Source organism: Convolutriloba macropyga, chromosome 13, assembly GCF_964194025.1.
Source record: "Convolutriloba macropyga chromosome 13, txConMacr16.3, whole genome shotgun sequence".
NCBI lineage: Eukaryota > Metazoa > Xenacoelomorpha > Acoela > Convolutidae > Convolutriloba > Convolutriloba macropyga.
In genome coordinates, this window is record NC_134480.1 from 38,134,037 (window position 1) to 38,157,622 (window position 23,586).

Below are 23,586 nucleotides of genomic sequence, written 5' to 3' on the forward strand. Positions count from 1 at the left end.
TTACTCCCTCCTCTCAAGAGGGGTCGGAACAGTAAGCACACACTCACGCACATTTATAATTTCAGCGCAATAGACACTTCATTCCACACTCGTTGTTAATGGTTTTCATTTAAATTGCCAAAAAGTCTGCGGTACGACGAGTTAAAATGCCCAAAGTTCCCGTATACCTGGACAGAAGCTGACTTCTATGAACTTTTGCCATTTTAAAACTTGCACGTTGCGTGTTGTAAGCAAGGTTACGAGCAGAAATCACTTCAAAATTTTGGCTCAACATCTTGGACCGCTTTGCAGTACTCGATAAGAGCCATAAGTTCTTGGCGACTTGAAACATGGTCATGTAGTCTATATGCTACCTGGCCTGTGGCCTGACCTCTTTCAATTCTGTAATAGATAGAATCGCCAACATGTAATTTTTGGTGTTCATTTAAAGTTTGGCTTGTGTCTTTTGATGGACATGCTTGCTTTCCGCCCGAGACCTCAACCTGGGTTGCGTTCACCCATTTAAAGTGAGTCTGATTGAACAGGAAACTCACAAAATAGATTTATGTCAGTTGATCATCAATTAAACTTACTTCGAACTCTAATTGACCAATAAATGTGATAGAAGTCCTAATGAACAATAGCAAACCTAACAGCAACATTTACTTGCAAACCTTTTAGAACTGATTCTGGATACAAACAATGAAATAATTGTGAACTGTTTGACGCTGATCTTAAATTTGATCACAACCAATTAAGCAAACAATTAATGACAATACGCTTGAGACCGTCACTTAGTTTTATTATCCCTGCGTGAAAAAATGAATTTAATCCTCCTAACACTGTTTGCAGCTTTCTTGCAGAAAAACGTTGGAGAAGTTTTCCACTCTTTCTCAGATCAGCTATTCCCTAGTCAAAACTTTCGATCAATTCTTGCAAATAATATCATCAATGGAGTGGACTCGCACTCGATGCCCTTTTACGCCCGATTGCTGTTTCTGGAGGACAACAAACCGACAGGCCTGGAAACTAGTCCCAGCTCCCGCAAACATAATTTTTGTAATCAATGCCAATGTGAACAAACTAATGTCTGTTTTTTTGCGCTTATAATGGTTTGTACAGCCTAATGAGATGTGAGAATATAGCAATTATAATTTTTAAACGTCATTTCAAATATGTCGAGGTTTTGTAGAAAAATTATTTCTTCTGTGGGAGTAGCAAAAACAAAAAAAACAACAATATAATTGAGTTTTTATCTCATTTTACGCAGAAACAGTAACAAAATACATTTTCGTGAATTATATAAATTGTTTTACCTAAAGACTTAAAGATTCTTTAGAAATTAATAAAAATTTAAAGTCTTCCATTTATCTGCTGGTTGCTAGAACAAGTTTAATGAAAATGGCAAGTGAAAAGTTTCAACGCCATCATTAAAAAGTTGAGTCAATAGAAAAATGTGCTAACTTAGCGGTAAAGTTTTGTACCGTTTGCGGTTTGTAGCGGCAATTTTGTCACCGCTCTCAATCCATTCACCGCTATTCATAAATCTTTATTATTGCAAAATTTTCTGCGTTGAAGATGCTTGGTAAATATAGCGGTGAATTTTTCAAGATTGGCGGCTCTTAGCGGTGAAGTTTTTTCAACGAATTCGCCGTATTAGGTGTTAAAAGTTGCAATTCTTACATTTTTCACCGCATTCATCGCAATTCTTTCATTTTAAGCGGTTTTTAGCCTTGACACCTCGACTCGGGGTGTAAATATCCGGACAGTTCCCAGGCCTGTTTTGTGGCGTTACAATTATTGGTGCTGCGTTTGTCATGACTTCGGCTAAATGTGTAGCCCACGTCAAAGAGAAACGAACGTCAAAATGTAAGGAAAAAATTCAATTTTGAATGTGACAGACAATATGTATAAATTAGATTACTGCTTTTGACTGTTTCGACTTATTAACGGGCTGAAGAGAAGCCGAGAGAAAGCGATTCCCAAAGAGAAGTAAAAGTTGTAGTATAGTGTCATGCTTATTTTGAAATGCAACATCATTTTAGAACACTCAGCGTAAAAAAAAGTTAATTAGGCGCTAATCAACTGAAGGCAAATCAACTGAATTCAGGCAGCAAATTAGACTTCAGTTATAAATATGTTAGAATCTAGAGCTTAATGGCCCGAAGGGAGTTGATGGATACGAGGGCACTTTACGTTCTGAAGAGTATCCCAAAGTTGCAGAAAAAATTTTTAAAATTGGTAAGAAATTGTCAAAATTGTCAAATTGTCAAAAGTTTGCAATAGCATTTTTCAAGATATTCCGGTTCTCGGTTTTTCTCGGTTTTTTTTTACTTTTAAAAAACAATTTTTCACTCCCACACTTTAGTTACACTAAAGGCTGGGTACAAGTTTCGAGAGACGGGATCAAAGTCTTGACTGAATTAAACTAGAGGGTAGAAAAAAAACGTCAAATATTATCTTACCCCAATATTTGAAAATTTAAGGAAACTCATTTTGAGGCCCTTAGTTGTGATCTTGCGGTAATTTACAAGGGTTATCTAAACAAATACATAACAGTGCAGTCAAGGTACTTATCTTTTCCTAATCTACAAAATCAATTTCTCTGGTATTCTATAGCTTTCTATCAATTTTTGATTAATAAGTAATTATAGAAAGTCCAGCTAATTTATTTAAGATAATGTTGCTACTTTATTTGCCAGAAACTTTGCATAGCAGCATATTCAATAAATGCAAGGTTTTGAGTAATAAGCGCTGCTTTCTAGGCCGATTTTTTGTTGAGTGTTTAGGGCTTGCTAAGTGGTCTCCCGGACCTTAGTACCATAGTATCTCAGTACTGAAACATTGTATTCCAATTGTATATCGTCGGCCCAGTACTGTATCAGTGTATCTTAAGAGTATTTTGCACTCATAATGTGCAGGATAAGTCCCATAGATACTTTTTTTCTGAAAATAGACTGTGCATTCTTGGTTTTGATTCCAATGATGTTCATAGCAAAATCATGATAAAAATTGAAAATTTCGAAAAAAATTTTGAAATTTTGGGCGATGCACTTTTTGAGCATGACGACGACTTACAATCTTAAAACGTCGCAAGAAACGTATTAAGATTAGCAAAAAAAACCGCCAAAACCAGTAAAAACACGCCGAAACCAGAAAAAACACGCCGAGTGCCTGGAACCTGACAAATTGGGACCGAAATTGCAAATTTTTATGGTTTTTATTTCAGATTGTAATGGAGTTTTGTATGTCTTTTAGTTTTTAGCCTAACGAAAATAGATACAGTGCTGGGCCGACGATATACAACTGGAATACAATGTTTCAGTGCTGAGATACTATGGTACTAAAGTCCGGGGTCTTGCTGACTCGCAGACACTTCATTGTGTAGAGCTAAGTCAATGTTGTACGCACTACCACCCCACTTTGAGGTCCCTGTTGCATCTATGTACGTCTTGGGTGGGTCACTGCTCATGTCACAGTAAACATGTGCCAAGTGAGATCGGATCTGTATCCAGATGTAGCCTGAGGTCGCTGAGAAAATAAATTGATTTCAACTTTCGCGTGCATGTAGTGGTCCACTTTCGACCCATCTCTCTCTTGCTTGCCCAATCGCTAATCACACGGGGCTTTAAATCACTTTTACCTATACCCTAACTAACTTTAACTAACCTACCCCAATACCCCCACATCTTCACAATACCCCCACAGTTCTCTTGTTGTAACTATCAGTCACGTTTTAAACCCATTCTCTGACTTTTTGCCCACTTTTGTGAGCCATTCATTTAATCAAGCGAACAGAAAACTGCCCGAAACCATTTTAAATACAATAAATTGGCTAGATAAAATTGACAACTAACTCAATTAAAACTGGAACTAGTAACTGCAAATATTTATAAATTTATTAATAAATCAATGATTCTTAAGCATTTGCTTCAATTTAATTCAAATTAAATTTATCTCCTCCTCAGACGAAGGGGTGGCTCATTGGAATGATCTTCTGTTAAAGGTTCGATCCATCGGACTCCACTTCAGTTGAAGGTCTGGTCCTCTGGACTACGCCTCAGCTGAAGGTCTGGTCCCATGGATCATCCTTCAGCCGAAGGTCCAGCCGTCTGGACTGCCCCTCAGCCGTAGGTACTAGATCCTGGACTGCCCCTCAGCCGTAGGTACTAGATCATGGACTGCCCCTCAGCCGTAGGTACTAGATCATGGACTGCTCTTCAGCCGTAGGTAGTTAAAAACGGACTGCTCCTCAGCCGTAGGTATTTAAAAACGGACTGAAATTCAGACATGCGGTCTGTAGAGTTCGGCTGTGCAATCTGTAAAGTTCGGCTGAGCAGATTTTGCACAGACTGTAAAAATAGTCTGCGCAGATTAAGTTCAGAGTAACCTTTTTTTTTGTTCTGTATTTTTACCATGATCAGTGTAAAAAAGGACATGAACATAGTACTGTGCAGGGTAAAAATGCAGAATTGAAATACTATGATTCAGCGCTGAGTTACTATGTTACCATGATCCGGGCTAGAAAGACATTTCACTGAAAATTTTGTCTTAATTTTTTTAATAATTTAGCTTGAATATTTATAACTTGATATCAATTGATCAACAGAGCCAAATTCAGTTAAAGTTTACTAATTGATGCGGATCTTGAATTTAACAGCCAGGGGTGTTTTTGATGGGACTACTACGAGTACATTTGGATCTTCAGTTATGCCAACGAGTTATCAAGGATAAAGTATATATTTTTTCAATACCATTCTGCTGGATATTTTTCGGAAATCTTTTATCTGTGTTGAGGTTTCTTTGCCAATTATTGATAGTCCTAAGCAGCAATTTTTGCTTTAACTTCTGTATATTTTTATCGTTGCTTTTAATCTTTTAATTTATTGATATAAGTTTTAAACTCTTTTTCAATATGGGAAAACTCATTTGTTTTTTTTGGACAATTTAACACTAACTGTTATTTAAAATGTTCAGTTTTTACAATAAAACTACATTATAACTATATTAACACCTTTGAAATATTTGTGCTCCTCTTTACTTGCAAAGTTTCATACACTATTTTTTATCCATGAAGATAAATTTCACCTAGATATTCCTCAGTAGGGCATGCAATTTTCTATTTATAAATAAAAAATGCCCATTCATTACAAGAGTCTCACGATTAGAACTATCAGAGAAAGAGTTTAAAAAATCAAAATTTTTCTGTTCCTTTTTTCAGCTGGAAAGAGTAATAGCAAAGCTTCATGAGAACTATTTATCCAATTTACAAATTATTTTTTTCTACAATTTTTTGCTTGAAATTTATTCATTTGAAAAAACAACAAAAGCTGCCGGGAATTACCTGCAGGCACGCAAGTTTAGCGAAAATTTTTTCAGGTAAATTTTAATGGCACATGATCTTAGCTGCCATGACTAATCAGGTAAATTTATCTATGCATTATTTTGAGTGTACAAAAGTCTTTTTCTTACAAATGTCTCAAATACCTCTTTTTTCTTTCAATGGAGTGATGTTTTAAAAATGAATTTTTGGAGAAAAAATAGTGGGTCACGTTTACCGTATTCTTCGAGGAGAAGAACTCAGAAATTTAACATAGTTTGAACGTCCCAACCCCACAGATCAGATTCATTTTTTAACAATATTACTAAGAAGTTCCTTTTTACCCGACTAAAACTTTGAGCAATTTTTCAATTTTTAGCACATGGAACCCAAAGAAGTTTTGATTAAACACATTAGAAGTATAAATAAAGAGCTTGATTTTCTAGAAACTTTCTTGATATTGATATAGTTCTTGATTCTTGATAAGTAGATAATTTTTGTCGTCTCACGAATCTTTTAAAAATTTTTTATAATTTTTCTGCAGCACAAACAGCGAGAAACTATAAGAAATTGACCTATTTTTAAGAAAATTGACCTATTTTTAAGAAAATTGACCTGTTTTTAAGAAATTGACCTATTTCTTATTTTGACTCAAGTTATTTTTTGCCCGAAAGTTGATTATTCTGAAGTTGATAACTGGCGCTACCAACTACTAGAACCGAAACAAGTGAATTAGTTCTCAAGCAAGCTGCTGAACAATTATAGTCTCAAAGATGCTGAAAACGCATCCGTTAAAACATCAGAAATAAGGTGATGCGATTTGTGGAAACATGTTAGCAAGTTTGCCGCCAATTTTTTTAAGGTTAGCAATTTTGTTGCCAGCTTTTATGAGGCTAACAATCTTTTTGACAGTTTTTGAAAAGGTTAGCAAGTTTGTTGTCAATTTTTTGAATTTAAAAAACTTTAGTTTCTTGTAAAATTTCCGAATTTGTGCAGATGTAATAACTTGTTAGGGGTTAAAAAAATTGGTTTTTTAAAAGTTATTTTTCTGATTTTTTCCTCATTTTAAGAAATTTCAAAATAGGCAGAAATTTTAAACTCCTTAACTGCTAGGGTTTATTTTTATTAGAGTGCAAAAGTCCGACCGCTGCTACTTTTATTTATCTTTTAAGGTGTCAAAACAATCTGGTAAAACTCCCACAATTGAGAAATTAGGTACTATTATAATAAGTACTCCAACTGACTTTAGAAACATTTGTTGATAAATTAATCTGAGCATTTTATATTCTTTTCTTCTTTTTTCCGACGGATTTCTGCGGATTTGTCTAAATTCACGCTGTACCTCACAGTTCAAGCAACGTTTTGTCACAAAAGTTTAGGGTTTAACTTTTACGGTTTTAAATTTTAATCAATAGTTTTTATAATTCACTGTTGATCTTCAATTTTTCCTCTTGTGTTTCCTGTTTTTTCCGGCATTTGAATTAAGTTCGGGCTTCAATCATGTTTTGCTTCGAAGTTTTTTGGGTAACAATCTAGAGAGTGACGACCTCCAAAATCCACCGGGTTGGGTTGAATTTCGATACCTGATCCACGGAACTTGTGCTCAGAAATCGCTCTCTTTCTATGAAATTTATTGACTATGTATTTTTTCAATATTAAAAACTATAAAAAACGAATGCCTTTGTTTTAGACGAAAATTTGGCGGTGGAAGTTGCTTCAATTCATGGGATGTGGGAACCCGCCACTAAGTGGCACCGAGTGTCCCATATTTTCCGTGCACCAAAGTAAGACCCATTAATGATTAACTCTGTACTGAAGTTGCATATCTAGAAGTCGTCAATGATACTCTATGCTATCCCGGACTGAAGTGCAAGTCAAGATCAGTACTAAATGCAAGTCTACATGCACATATCACTACTGTGCACGTCTAAAAACAAGTCTGCAAGTCTGAAAAGTCTTGGCTAAGACTTGGATTACACTTGCAAGTTGATTCCCAAGTCAATGCCAATTTTTCAAAAATTTCGAGTGAAAATTTTGATTTCAAAAATTTTTGTAACATAACACGATTTCGAGGTTAATTTTTGTCCAATTTCCCGAGCTGCTTTGAAAACACCCCAAAGCCTTCCAAAACTATCAACTGGCACCCCAGGTGATCAGAGTCGTGGCAAAGAATCGCATTTAGACTTCCACATCTTGGCAAGACTTGCCTTTAGACTGACAAGTGCAAAAAGTGACCTTATCATGGCTCTGAATGAGAACTGATATAATAATTGACATGAGACGTGATCAGTACTGATAATAACTTGGCGTTCAGTCCGGGATAATAACAAATTAACGCCGTATCTCCGAAAAAAATGTGAGCTGAAATCACTGCTGTCTCATTAATAACCTGCCGCTAAAAACCTAGAGAAAATTGGTTTCTCCTTTTACAGACAAGACGCTTGCTAGGTGCTGAACTTCCACATTTTCAGCAAAAAAATACTAACAAATTACCGCTTATATCTCATTCATTGTTTTTCGGCATCAGTTTATTTTGCATTCCTGATACACTTTTCTTTTACAGTGAGATTTCTGCTGACCCTAATTAGAGTTTTTTAATTACAGTTCATGAACTTAGAACTGGAGATTTTTGAGGGTCGCAAAAAGAACTGAAGCGCAGGCCTCATTGGTGTCCTCATGATTTTTCGTCATCAAATTTTCTGCGTATTTTGCTTATTTTCAAAGTGAGTAGGACCAAACGTCATAGTTTGGCGATGTCATAGGGCAGAGAATCAGAAACAAAAGAACAATTACAAAAACAATAGTCAAGTCGTCGCTAAAGTTCAGAAGTTTACCTTCAAATTTTGATTAGTGGATGTGCACTTTAAGAACGGCGAGCGATTCAAATTTTCTTGAAAAACTTTAAAATTAGATTACAGATTTGCAGAAGTAGGAATTCTAATTATACAAGTTCAAAAGTTTATTGATCAACACATAGAGCAGCGCAATGGACTCAAAATGATTTTTTATTTAAATAACTTAACGGCTCGGAACCAAACTTTTGCTCATTGAGAAATTACGTTTGGAACCATTTTTGAAAGACGATAAAGGGGGGTTATTGTATTTGCAAAGCAGGTATCCGCAAAGAAATGAAAAAATTTTGGAAATGTTTCCTCCCGCACGTAAGCTATTATTCTTAAATATTACAACAAATGAATGTGCAAGGTCACTGCAGAGTAACAAAGCATTTCAATTGTGAACAAAAAATATATTTCGCGAATGGTTTTTCATGCGTTTATAACATTTTATGATATTGGTCTCAATTGAGCACAAAAGTAAAACCACATTGGCTAAAAAAATCATCAATTTTGGTTAAAAAATTGACTTTAAATTATTCGACTCTCAAATTAAAATAAACATTTTCTTTTATCTTCACTAATTATTTTGCTCAACTCCCTTGCTCAGAGTTCTTGGGTGGAAATTTGAAATTGGATGTCTCAAAAATATCGACAAAAACCTTATTTTCATTTTCAGGCGGCGAAAGAAGTGTTTTATTAAAAGTTGACGGTTGGGGGCAACTAGTAAAAACGCTTAATTTATGAATGATCAAAATCGACAAAGGATTAACTTTAGAACTACTTAGATTCTCGTTTTCTGTATCTACTATCTAATAGGATATTTCAATTAAACATGTCACAAAAGTTTTCTCTTCCGAACCCTCTTGAGGTGGGAGGAACTATATTTTCAAATGGGGTTTTTTGTTCAGTCAATTTTGGCTGAACGATATATTCATCGTAGAGAGTTGTGAGTGGTATCTTTAAAAAGCCCGTCCAGCGTAGAATATGGAATTAAAACGATTTCTGTAGTTTCATTTTCTAGAAAGAGTTATCGAAGCCAAGATTTTTGCGAAAATTAGGCCAATTTGAGTTACTTTTTTTTCACATTTTCCGGAATTTTTGCGTAAAATGTCGTCAATTTTGATAACATTTGTCAAATTGTTGACAAAAGTTTTGTCGGTTTTATATCTAAACACAAATAAGTTTGATTTGATTTGATTTCATTTTTTGGGCTGAAATTTTGGCTTAATATATCAAAAATTCAGCCTTTACCGTGCAAAACTGCACGAATTAAGCTTCTTCAGTCCTCTTTGATTAATTTTGCCGGTAGTAGACACCAAAAAAAACTAAAATTATCTTTACAAATTGCAAAGGAGACAAATCGTACTTCCAGTTTCAATTCGAGTGCTATGGAAATCAAATTTTAACGTCTTTGTGCAAATTTTTTTCAATGAATATCAAAAACGCAGCATTTGTTTTTGAAATTTAACTAACAATTTATCTATATATACATATATATATATATATATATATATATACATATACATATATATATATATATATATATATATATATATATTTGTATATATTTATATATATATATATATATATATATATATATATATATATAACACTCGAAACAATTAAGTGCTCTCAAGGGACGAATAGAACCAGCAAGGCCAGTTTTTGTCCATTCTTGGAATGTTACAATCTCGAATTATTTTTTTTGGCTTTTAATCAGTCGATCTTTTATGAAAATTTTTTCAATCCTGTTCATGTTAATGTAAAGAACAGAACAGTTCAAATCGAGGCTCACTGGTGATAGGTACAATTGGCTTCCTAAGCAGTTCAAAATTAATGTGTCTTTTTTTATCCTAGTTTCATTGACTAGACTTTTTTCCAAGTCTCATTATCTAGATGTTGCATACAATAATATTGGCATTTGAAAAAGGCGCAATCAAGCAATTTTTGATAGCAAAGTATGGCTTTACGGCTTCGACAGCGTTTTCTTGCAAGTTTTATTGGAATTTTGAATTGTTGTCTTTGTTTGTTGATCTTTTTGTAACCGCATAACAATTGACTAATGTCCTAATGCCCTTCCATGGAAGCATACATGATCATCATAATGTGGGATAATTGTAGCTGATAAGTAATGGCTTTCATAAGTTTGATAATATTTGTTTTTAGTAAAAGCGCAATTTTTAAAACTTTTTTTTACTGTTTTTGTTCTTTTTTAGTCTATTTGTTACCAAACCCTATTATAGATTGGTCACATATCTTTTCTAGTGAAGTACGATTTTTTTGAGCTCCATCAGTTCTGCCTGACGCTATTTTGATTTTGTTAATAAGCTTTTTAAAAAAGCGGACTTAAATTTTGGATATAATTAATGTTTGTTGTTGTTGTTTGATTTTGTTGTTCGCCTTGACTCGGTTTCTTAATAATTGCTTGTCTCATTAATCTAATGCGGCATTTTTTACTCCTCTGAGTTATTTGCGTTGTAGGCTTTTTTTTTGTTCATACAATATTTTTTGTGAGGTTTTCTATCTGTTCCTCATATGGTTGATAGCCATGCCAAAAATGTAAATGAGCGGCATCGGAACAATATGTGCAAAAGCACATTACTGAGCCTCCTTGTTTTAATTAGATTCTAATAAGTCTAGATAGGATAACCTGTTGATTTTATTTGGCCCATTTTGGGTCTATAATGCTGTTTTTGTTGTATTTGTTCTCTTTTTTATACGATTATATAACATCCCGTTCCGATAACAACAGTAGCATAAGTTAATGAAAAAAGTAACTTTGGAGCCCAATAAATAATACTACAAAAACGATAGCCAAACTCTGTTTTGAAGTGAGACTACTTTTTTACTATTTGCGCAACTTGGTTTTCGCCACTGTTGCCATATGAAGAGTTCCAAGAAATGAGTGGTAGATTATAGTGATCTGTTCAGCTGCACAGAAAAATTATGCAACTGTTGTAACCGTAGCGAGAGTAAAAATAGAATACTGGCACTTCTTCGGTTGTGATTGTCTTCCTTAAATTATCCAATAACTTGCCTTTGCTTTGGACGTTGAGTTTTTTAATAAGTGAGTAATTAAGATATTTTCTCATTAACAATTAGTGATAGTGTTTAATTCTATCATAATTTTAACAATTAGTGATAGTGTTTAATTCTATCATAATTTTAACAATTAGTGATAGTGTTTAATTCTATCATAATTTCATATATGTGTAATAATTTGTATCTGATTACTCATACCTAGCTCAACAAGTTCACAAAAAATTTTATCGAATAACAGTTAAAACCCAAAATATCGGCAATCGCAATGCCATATGATTTTGTGAGCCACATCAATGAGCCAAAAACAGATTACTATTGTCAGATTACTATTGTTGTAGAAAACACCTTTGGAGCAAATTAATTTTGATTAATTAAGTTTTTAAATATTACATTAAATGAATGTTCAAGGTCATTGCAGCGTAACAAAGCATTTTAATTGCAAAAAAAAATAATTTTGCGATTGGTTTTCAATGCGTTTATAAACATTTTAGGATATTGGTCTCACTTGAGCACAAAACCCGGAGGATGGTGGCAGAGTAAATCAGCGCTGAACCAGTATAGAGGCATTCTGTTTTTTTTTTGGAATGCGCAGTAATCTGTTCATGTCACAATCTATACGGGCCAGTCTTGAATTTTGAGTAAGATTTAATACATCAAAAATAATATGCTCAGCTTAAATTCGGCCAACAAGTTTTGATTTATATACGATTCGAATATCCGCGTGGGTACTTTTAACATTTAATTTGCGTGTAACATTTGAATTGCGTAGCAATTTGTAACCACTGAGCTAAATGGGCTTTGTGGTAATTGCCTACAAACTAGCTAATGTATAAATAGCGTGTATACTACTATAGTAATTACCAGTTATAAGCTACAAAAGTATGACATTACTCTGCTTAGACTTAATTTTTAGCTATGAGTATTTTTCAGACTGTACAGGATACGGTTAGCCTTGGCTGACTTCATGGCCTCAACATTATCATAATGAAGAAAAACTGAAGATAAAGAAATTTAAAATATTCTGGAGATGCAATGTTTCAGAACTGAATTAAGATTTTACACTTGAAATATGCTGGTTCAGCGCTGAAACGCTCTACCGGGAATTGAAACCACATTTTCCCAGGCTAAAAAAATCACCAAAATCGGTTGAGAGGTTGATTTTAAATTATTCGATTCTCAAACCAAATAAACATTACAAGAGTTTCGATCAGTAAACTGATTATAATATATATCCCCCCCCCCAAAAAAAAAGACTTTGAAAGTGAGCCCTTGCAAGAATCTTGCAACTGACTTCAAAATTTTGTGTTCGAAGACGATTTTCCAACAAGCAAGTAGAAACCATCTCGAGTCATCCAAATCCTTCTATTTTAACTGTTAAAATTGTTGACAATAGTGTTGTCGATTTTATATTTAGAGACAAATAAATATTGTTGACTAAATTGATTTTATCTTTTGGCTAAAATTTTGGCAAAATATTCCAAAAAGTCAGCCTTTTTACTCAAAAATTGTACGAAATAAGCTTCTTCAGTGAACTTTGATTAAATTTGCCAGGAGTAGAGACCCAAAAACCACTAACAACCTGCTAACTTTACTCAATGGATATCAAAAACGCAGCATCTGTTTTTGACTTCAACTAAAAATTATCTAAATCTATAACATTCAAAACCATTAAGTGCTCTTACAGGACGAATAGAAGTAAACAGGCTAGTTTTTGTCCGATATTGAACTGTAACAATCTAGAAATAATTCGACTTTAATCTGTCGGTCTCATAATAAAATTTTCACCCTTTTTTATGCTAATGTGAAGAACCCTACAGTTCAACTCAAAGCTCAATGGTGATAGGTACCATTGGCCTCCTAAGCAGTTCAAAAATAATGTGTTTGATTTTTTTTACTCCAAAGCTTATGGTCATTTTGACATTTAAAATTATTTGATTTTTAAATAAAAATTTGCTTATTGGATTTTGCTATTATTTTTCGCCTAATTTGGTCATTCTATAGCTTAGTGTCAGCTAAGAAAGAATTCTGTACTCTCTAGCAAATTTATATTTAGTCTTTATTTCTGGTTTTGCGTCATGATTTTGTTGATTTGATACCAATAGATTTCAATTTTTTTAATTTTAGGCGTTTGCCTATTTTCAAACGTTTTTTTTCCTCATTTTGTCACTTTAATCACATTATTGAAGGTTGACATATCAAATATTGGCCTTCAAAATTATGCACAATTGAACATAACAAAGTCTTCGTAGGAATAGATTACGGTTTTAACGGCTTCAACACGACTTTCACGAAGAATTTGACTATTTTTTTTTACTTTTGTCTTTATCTGTCGCTTTTACTTTGTCTTTTAAGTCGTATGGATTTTTCTGGATATTGAAAACTCTCATTGGCTTCTTATGGAGAAATAAATCAGCCTTTATTCTGATTTTATTTGATAGCTGATTGCTTCAATGACTTTGAAAACAAATGTTTTCAATAATAAAACACACTTTTTATATCACATTTAGATTCTTTTTGTCTATTTGTTACCTAGTATCGTTGCACGTCACATGGGACATTAAAATTGTTGAGGGAAGGCGCAAGAGTACAAAATTTAATGTTTTCAAAGAATTCTTCATGATATTGCTGGCTTCGACACGGGTTAAAAAAATTTGCTTTTTGTCGATATGACGTTCTTTTGTATACGTAAGACATATTCTGATTAATTACATGTCTCAATTGCTTTTTTTGGACCAATAAAGGAACCTAATAAATTTATTCATTTGTAGCCAATAGCTTTCATGACCTTGAAAAAAAATTGTTTTGGAAAAAGACAAAAGTGTTTTTTGATGTCTTTCTTTGTATGGCTCTACGGCTTCGACAGCGTTTTCTTGCATTGAATAATGACATGTCTTAATGCTCTCCTATAGGAGCATAGGTGATCTAAAGCCCGTTGGATAAATTCAGCTGATAACTAATGGTTTTCATTACTTTGAAATTAATTGTTTTTGATTAAAAAAAAATATGCGCAGTTTTTACTTTATTGTTTTTGTTCTTTTTTGTCTAATTGTTACCAAGCCCTATTATGGATTGATCCCAGATTTTTCTAGTAAAGTAAGATGTTTATGAACTTCATCAGTTTTATCTAAAACTGTTTTGATTTTGTTGTTAAGCTTTTTTAATAAAAAAATGGACAAAGATTTTGGATGTAATTAACGTTAGTTGTTGTTGTTGTTTAATTTTGTTGTTCGTCTTGATCTGCTTTCTTAATAATGGCTGATCTCATTAATTTAATAACGTTTTTTTCACTCCACTAATTTATTTGAGCTGGGGGCAATTTTTTTTTCGTACACCATTTTTTCGGCGGTTTTCTTTCTGTTTCTCATATGTTAGACAGTTTTACCAAAATTGTAGATGAGCGGGGTCGGAACATTATGTGCAAACGCACATTACCGAGCCTCATTGGTTTAATTAGATACCAATAAGTCTGGATAGGATAACCCAATGATTTTTGTTGGCCCACTCTGGATCCATAAAGCTGTTCTAAATTTTTTTGTTCTCTGTTTTAAACGAATATATAACATCTCGTTCCGATATCAAAAGCATAATAGCTTATTGAAAAAAATGGAACCCATTATTGAAAGAAAAATTTGGAGCCCAATAAATAATACTAAAAAACAACGATAGCCGAACTCTGCTTTGAAGTAGGATTGCTTCTTTTTAATTTTTGCGCTAATTGGTTTTTGTCATTGTTGCCATATGAAGAGTTCTAAGAAACGAGTGGTTGATTATAGTGATCTGTTCAGCTGCACAGAATAACTATGCTACTGTTGTAATCGTAACAAGATTAAAAATTAGAACTTTGGATTTTCGTTGGTTTTGATCGTCTTCCTGAGAATATCCAATAATTTGGCTTTGCATTGGTCTTTGAGATTTTTCGATGGCAACAGCAGAATCTTACATGCCATTAATAGTAAGTGAGTAATTAAGATTTTATCTCATTAACAATTAGTGATACTGCCTAATTCTATCATAATTTTATGCAATCATTTGAATCTGATTACTCATACTAAGCTCAACAAGTTCACAAAAATTTTTATCGAATAACAGTTCAAAACCCAATATATCGGCAATCGCAATGCCATATGATTTTTGTGAGCTACATCAATACGGAAAGCACAGATTACTATTGTCGTAGAAAACAACTTTGGATCAAATTAATTTTGATTAAACAAGTTTTCAAATTCTGAAAATTTTTGGATTTCTTTGGTAGCTAAAACCAATTCAAAACCAAATGAATTGACTTTTACAATAGTTTCGATCAGTAGAACTGATTCTAATAGACTTTTTTCTCCCAAAATAGCCTTTGAATGTAGCAAGGATCTTGCAGATCTTTTAAAATTTTAAGTTCAAATACCATTTTCCAACAAGCAACTAGAACCCTTCTCGAGTAATCCAAATCCTTCTTTTTCTTAACTTTATTTTATCTAATAAACGACGAAAACAACCAGTTTCAACCTTTTTCTCTCATTTTTTATCAAACGAATTGTTTATAGAGAAATCAATAGTAAGTATTTCACTTCAAAAGTATCAGTTTGTTTTTGAAGTTTTACCTTTTCTTCTCTCTGTAAATTTGTAACTTAGGCTCATCTAAGAAAGTCCAACTTAACTTTCTGGTAAATCAGATATTAGCTTATCAGTCAATCTAAAAGCATAGTGAGAATAATAAATGAGCTAAGAGTGTTTATGGTGTGTGATGTGGTGGTGCATTTGAGCGTGTTTGTGTGTATGCGTGTATGTGTTGTATGTTTTTGCGTGTGTGTGTGTGTGTGTGTGTGTGTGTGTGTGTGTGTTTCTGTATCGTGGGGGCGTTTTAGCTGTTTTATGTGCTCTATTTTGCTTTAATTCGTTTTCTAATTTGTTTTGTTTTGGAGAGAGCGTTTTGAGCCAGATTTTTTGCCCCGTGCTCTGCTCAATTCTCCTCTAGCTATTTGTAAGGGAATAATCTTAAGGAAAAATCAAAAAGTCGGGTTTTTTAAATTGAAATGAGATGATTTTCCGACATTTCTTTCTTGTGTTACTTCCTTGTGCTTAACGTTCATTGTCAGCTCGACCAGTTGCCCCCTGCAGCCACGAAATAAAAAAAAATGTGCATTCAAAATCTTGCAATCTTGCAAGCTGGATCCAAAATGTTACAAGAATCTGGCCAGCAGGACTTATAATTCTGCAAAAATCTTGCACGTTCGTTTCAAAACTTGCAAGAATCTTGCAAGAATCTTGCAATAAGTATGTATTCTCTTGCAGGATGGCTTGCAAGATTCTTGCAAGATTTTGAGTTTTTTAATTACAGGGGATGATAGTACAGCTTTTGTGTGCCCCCTGGTACCTGATTATGATTAAGAGAGAACTCCTTTTGAGCATTCAGCTGCTTTTGGCGAAATTGTCTCCATTTTGATTGGAAAGTAAATGCGATAACAGCTGTTATTTTTTTTTGCTTCAGTAACATCAATGAGAGCAACACAGAAGATATTGCGTTATTAAGACTTACAGATGGTACCTTATTGATGCCAAAATACAGAATTATTGCTCTCTGTTCAGAGCCAGTAAACCACGGGACAGTCCTTGGCACTTGTGGAATGGGGTCGACGGTTAGACATAACATCGAAGTGCCAGATGGATTAAAAGGGAATTGATTTTTCTTACTATCGGATCTTTTTATGCAAACCACTTTTTATATAATCAGTGACTAAAAAAAGTGCCGCACCTTTTACTGGCACCATTTTAATACAGCCCGGGTAAAACCTCTTCCCCAAAATCTTCCCACCCTGCTGTAAGAGTGAATGGTTAATTTGTCTAAGGGGTTAAAGTGATGTAGGAGTGAGGTAATTTGCCAGGGGGCTAGAATGGTGTAAGAGTGGGGCTACATTTGACTCCAGTGGGAGGTTTCTTGGGGAATTACCCACATGATCAAAATCTTGATGTAAGAGTGGGGTAATTTACTCAAGGGGTGTAAAATAGTGCAAGAGTGGGGCTGTTCAGGGGAAAAAAATGTAAGAGAGTGTATGCCCGGGTAAACCAAAAGTTGTTATCCTAGAACTTTCCTCCTCTTATGGATCCTTTATGTCATAGACGAAAAAAGTTGTCCGAAATTTTTAGGGTTACAACTTTCCCATAAAGGAAAGTCCTATGGTTACAACTTTACCATAAAGGAAAGTTCTATGGTTACAACTGTCTCGTAAGGAAAGTTCTATGATTACTACTTTATCTTATAAGGAAAATTCTATGATTACCTAGTTGAGAGGTCGACTTTATGAAAAGACTTATAAAGTCGACCGGGGGGAGGGGTGTTTCCTTACCTTAAATACACGGTCAACCTCCTAGTAATGGTCGACCTAAAGTCTTTTCATACGGTCGACCAACAGTCTTTTCATACATCGATCAACGGTCTTTTCATGTCCCATATCGGTCGACCTACGGTCTTTTCAAATCCAATATCGGTCGACCCAGAGTCTTTTCATATTGCATAAATCACGTGTGACTATTTTAATCGGCACCGAAATAAATTTATCAAGTTACTCAAAACATTAATTTTGGCTGTTAAGAAGCACATAAATTTGGTTTTGCTCTATGAATTTTTATGACTAAAAAAGGTCACCTGAGGCGCAGATTTCACTTTACAGTAGAATAACAACTTTTCGAAACATCTGGCTATTGTGATCTCTAAATACTAGGCTGCATTTTTTTTTATTATGAAGTTCTATGACTACAACTTTTCCATAAATACGGTATAACTGAGAAGTAACTTTTTTCAATTTTTTCTTACTAATTTTGTTGAAAAACATTATTTGTGCTTTGTTTTAGCCGTGTTCATGATTTCTCTATAAATTTGTTTATTTACATTTTTCATTATATGAAAGTTCTAGATATACAACTTTTCATAGACGACATAATAAGAAGTTGTAACTTTGCAACTTTTTCAACTATGAAGTCAACCCAGGTGGTTACCTCGTTCAGAGGCTGTAAAATTGAGTAGGAGTGGGGTTTCCAAGGGGGGTTGATAAATTCAACAGTGAGAGACTTTTTTTTAAAAAAGGGGTAAAATGCTGTAAGAAGGTAGCGGCAAGGGGAGGAGGTAAAGTGAAGTGATGTAACAGTGACGATGCAATGGGAGGACTTCTTAAGTAAAATCACTCCTACGTCTTTTGGGGCTGCAATAGGGCGCCACGAGTGATAAAATGATGTAAAAGTTGGGTGCAGTGGAAAAATTAATATACCACTGTTACTTATATTTGAACTGTTAATGGGGTAAAAAGTTGCAAGTCTTAACTCTTTTACCCTTTCACAGGCCATTGCAGCCCAAAAATCTGTAAGAGTTTTGAGCTGCATTTTCGTAAAAAGTATTCCCAATGCCGTTATTTTCTTCATCGTTTTGAGCGGAGAAATAAAACCTGCGTGGGAGAGCCTGTGATTATGGGGAAGCCCGAGTCGAAGTATCACTGCTAAAAGCCGCAAAAAGGTATGCGAATAGCATTAAATTCGGCCTAATGTCCTATAATCGGGCAATGCGGTGTGGAAGCAAAACTATAATTCACTATGATCAAATTCAGTCCGAAAGTTTTCATTGAGCTTCGTGTTCATGTAATTTAAATTACTGTTTAAGTTTATCCTTCAGAAGTTCACTTGATAATGATATTAATAATGATAACATTAAAAGAAGACTTGTATTAGGGAAGTTTACTATGTAAGATATGGGGGTATGAGTTTGTTCAAATGTATCTTGTCAGTGTCTTGTGAGAGTACAAAAAATTTAATCCGCAAAACTCAGAGCTACACAATACCATTAAGATTTGGGTAAGTTTAATCAGATGGTTAAGTGTCAAAAGTTTTCAACAAACCTTCAACCCCAGCTTGTAGCCAGCAGGCAAAACATAGTGGCACAATTATTATCTTTGTTATTATCACAAAACAAAAAGTGGCACAATTATTATCTTTGTTCATTCCTGAAAGAATTTCCTAATGCCAATTGGAGCTGCAAAAAATCTCTTCAAAAAGTCTCTTCAAAAAATCAATACTTGTTCCAAACGTTCTTTTTAGGGCACGCTGACTCGCATATCATTTTTAATTTCGTGCAAGAATTTGCAAGTTTTATTTTTTTCCACAAGATCATCAATATGGCAATTTTTTCCAATCATCAATATGGCTTAAATGTTAGTCGAATCTTTATTTCACAATTTTCACCTAAATTCAGTTTAGTTGTTTGTCGGCTGTTGTCAGAAACAAATTATTCAAACACAAAAAAATAAATCACGTGAGTTCCCCTGTGCGAACAACATTTGTTGACTTATACATTGCCACGATGAAAACAAAGAATCATTATCGAAACAAATCCATAGATTTTTGTCTAAGTTTTAATAAACAAATCGAAAAGCCTAAAAACAAGAAGGGGTCTGAATCTGAAATTATTTTTTTTTTGGTTGTCAACTGTAAATGCTGTTTGAATCAAAATTTTTTAAGATGTTACAAACATGTTTTTTTATTTCTTTTGGTATATTTTCCGGGTCTTTTCTGTTTGCCCCCCCAGTATGCTCAACTAAAAGGTGCTGACGCTATTTCGTGAACTTTTTTTTCACCGCTAGGCACAGCAATGCCTATTTTTTATCGACAAAATCTCGACCCGTGTTTGTTATTCAACATTTGCAAACCTAGTGATGAGCGGATTCAAATTTTGCAAGAATCTTGCAAGATGATACAAAACTTGCAAGATTCTTGCAAGAATCTTACAAGAAGTATGTATTCTCTTGCAAGATAGCCTGCAAGATTCTTGTAAATCTTTAAATTTTTTAATCACTACGAAATTTAATGAGATGAAGCAATTCCCGTTAGCAACGACACTGAAAGAGAGCAAATTTCGTTCACAAGAGATTTTTGAACTCGATTCATGTCCTGAAGATCAAATCTGTACGTTTCCACATTTACATGGACTGGACACCAACATATGTTATATGGATGATGGAAGTCCGCTATATACCCTCCATTGCTCAACTGGACTGCCTGAGTGTGTTCTGGGAGTTGCCAGTTATTACAACATCCAGTTTGACAATCTGGAGAACAGTTGCAGGGGTGGCAGTTACTTTGCCAGTGTGCCTTATTTGGTTGACTGGATCAGAACTACAATGCAAGTTAATTGAAAAATTCACAGCGTCAGGATTGTTGCAGTTCACTTATGAAAAGATATTAAAAGTCTGGCAGAGGTCAATATTGACTATAATTAAACGTCCCAGTTAGAGTCTTTTCATAGCCAATTAAAGTAGAGCAAGGTCGTTTCATGGTGGTGAAAAAGTCTTCTCACAAATAGTGTTAGTTGTCGTCGAACGAAATTTGAAGCAATTATTGTAAACTGGAGTGTCTTTTTAAGCAAAAACTTTGTTCTTGTGCTTTTTGTTCTAGAACATTCTTCGCTCTCAAATTATTTGTCACCCCTTTATTCTTACCGTGGCCTAAATTGCTCTGATTCCGAAAATAGCGATTGTATGCGAGTGTGTATCAAAGCAGAAATAGCTTAGTGGTTATGATCTAAGACAGCAAGCCGTGAGGTCGCGGGCGCAAACCCTCTAGGTTGGGTTTTTGATAAACCCATAAAAACCTCTGAGTTACAAGCCTCGATTTTGCCCTGCATATCGTTCGAGAGCATTTCATCCAACGATTGTCGATCTGTGTCATTAAAGTGACCGTTATTTTTTTTGCTTCCGATCCTGCATAAGCAGCTATTAAGAAACGCAAGCCAGAATTGCTTAACAGCAACAGAAATTAGACTAAGGTGACTGCCAAGGTGCCAAAAAACAAGAAATCTTGAAATTTAAGAAAACATAATAGTCTGAGCTCAGTCATATTGACAAACTAATTGATGCAAGGAAACTAGGTGTTAGTTGCGCAATTGTTGTTAACTCTAGCTGCCAATTTTCAATCAAACTTAAGTTTGGCTTATCAGCTAAGTCATCATTAGGTTATTTCAAGGTAAATTGGGTTTCAGCTTGATGTATTATTTTTAATGGCCGAGCATATTTTTAAAAAAATAAATTGAGTTCTAGATTAGGGAGTAACTATCAGTGAATAATTAAATGTCTCTTACATTTGTGAAACTATCCCACGGTCGAATAAATTAATATAGAAGTGTTAACAGCGACCTTTTCAAGATGGGAAAATTGCAATGGATGGTCCTAACACTTGATAAAGTGTACAAAAAACCAACAAAATTAGTCTTCAATTTTGTGAACACAAATATGTCTCACAATTGTCTGATTATATTTTTAAAAATTGGATATCCTTGTATGTCAAATTGGAGCACTTAATATTTGAGTAATGATTACGAGCTATGATAATGCTACTTTTCACAGTTAGAACTATTGTTGCAAGTTTTTGTCACGAGGTACGCTTCAAAATGGAAATCAAGGTTTACACATGCAATTCAAAGTGCAACCGTTACCAGGACGCATAAGTCGAAGTTAAGACTTGCAATAGATTTATACGACTTGGTCCAGACTTGTATTTAGAATTCAAAGTTTTAGAGAAAGCATTGCAGAACTAATCTTTTTCACATTCATATAAGGTCGGAGAAACAACGACAAAAACAACAGGTGAAAAAATGTCAGAAGAACGCAAAAAAAGTGTCAGAAGATCGCCATGGAAACAACAAAGCTCAGATACACTTTAAAACATGAAAAATTAGGTATCTAAATTTTACTTCGATCAAAACTTAATTTGTTCAGGTTCTGAAATATTGGTCAAATACATTGCCCCAAACAATCAGCCTTTCCAACCAACCTTTCCAAACAAATTTATGTGTGTCTAACTCGGAACTTCAATTTGTGACAAAAAAAATGGTAAATTTTGCAAACTTTTACAGAAGAGTTGAACTGCATATCCTATAAAAAGGAATTGTTTCAGCTAAAGAACATTTAATTTTTTTGAACTTTGGCTCATTTTTGCTTCACTTCTTTCACACAATATCCAGAGTTTCACCTCGCAGTAAGTTTTTCTGAACCTTCTTTTGGGCAGAATCTTTCGCACTTAGTCTACTATTGTTCAAAAGAATGACCATTAGACTCATTTTTTAACTTTAGTTTAAACTCACTTTGAATTGTACTAAAAACTCTTAGAGAAACAAATTTCACCAAAGAAAAATCCCTCATATAACAAATAACAACCATTTCTAACAGGGATAATTTAAGCAATAATTGATATAATCGAACACTCATTGTATTCTAAAAAATTTTAATTAAATTTTTTGAAAACATTTTGTGGTGAACAATCATGACAACTTAAGAAAGCTTGCAAAATCGTTGCTATCGAAAAAACAAGGCGAAGGTTTCCCTGCATTTATTTCTCAGATTCAGAACAACTGAAAACGTTCATGCCTAAATTGAGATTGTCAAATACCTTTTTTTCTGGAAGTTATTCTTCTCTGTCTTTCATACTTTAATAATATCATGATTCAAAATTATGAGTTCTAAGAATATTTTTTCAATAGAATTTTTCTGAGAGCATGCTTTCTTGATTTAATTTTGTGCTGAATAATCGATTTTCTTAACATTTGGAAAAGTGCATGCAAAAATTGACAGCTCACTGTTTGTATATACTGTTTTTTTATTTTAGCTTTTGTTCAAATTTCAAGAAAAAATTGAGACATTTTTTTACCTTAAAAGACCATAATCATAACGAAGCAATACTTAAGAAGCTTTTCTATAAGAAGCTGACTTGAAAATCGAGACATTTTTTTAACCTTAAAAGACCATAATCATAACGAAGCAATACTTAAGAAGCTTTTCTTTATACACGATACTGACCCATATTCCTCCATAACAAATAAAAATTCAAGAGACCTGCTTCAATCCAAAAATTACATTTTTCGAAAAAGAAGTTTTTTCGAAGTTTTACCGGAAAATTAAGAAAAATCGCAAAACGGAGCAAAAGGAAGATAACAATTCAACATAAAGAGAACTTATTTAAATCAGTTTGGCACCTACTGAATTTTTTTTTGCGTTAAGTTGCAGATCAAATTCTTAAGGTTGAAAATTTTCTTAGTTACTTGTTGTTTAGAGCAACTAAATCAATCCTTGATCATAGAATACGTTTCCTATTGAGGCTATAACCATGGTTTGGTTAGCATTTTGTTATTATATGCGTAACAAATATAACGAGTGTCTTATTTTTTGGATAAGATGCAGTTTTAAAGCTGTAAGGCAACAAATACATGAACACACGATACTTTCTGGTTTTTGTCATTTGTGAGTAAACAGATTGGCAAATGTGTTGGCACGGATGCAGAGAAACAGTGGTGTGAGAACATTATCAAGTCACTGGTTTTGTTAACCGGATAGGGACACACGTTGTTTCTTATTATCTCCACTAGTGTTTAATAACGTAGATTAG

At 33.9% G+C, this 23,586-nt stretch overlaps 1 protein-coding gene across 1 annotated transcript; it reads left to right on the top strand.

Annotated features, from left to right (window-relative positions):
* Positions 1-646: 646 nt before the first annotated feature.
* LOC142351843 (myeloblastin-like) lies at positions 647-20,429 on the top strand. Its single transcript, XM_075404067.1, has 5 exons — positions 647-999; positions 1,756-1,848; positions 6,990-7,083; positions 16,658-16,840; positions 20,039-20,429. The coding sequence occupies exons 1-5, from the start codon at positions 801-803 to the stop codon at positions 20,343-20,345; spliced, it is 876 nt and encodes a 291-aa protein (XP_075260182.1). The 5' UTR covers positions 647-800; the 3' UTR covers positions 20,346-20,429.
* The last annotated feature ends 3,157 nt before the right edge of the window (positions 20,430-23,586 follow it).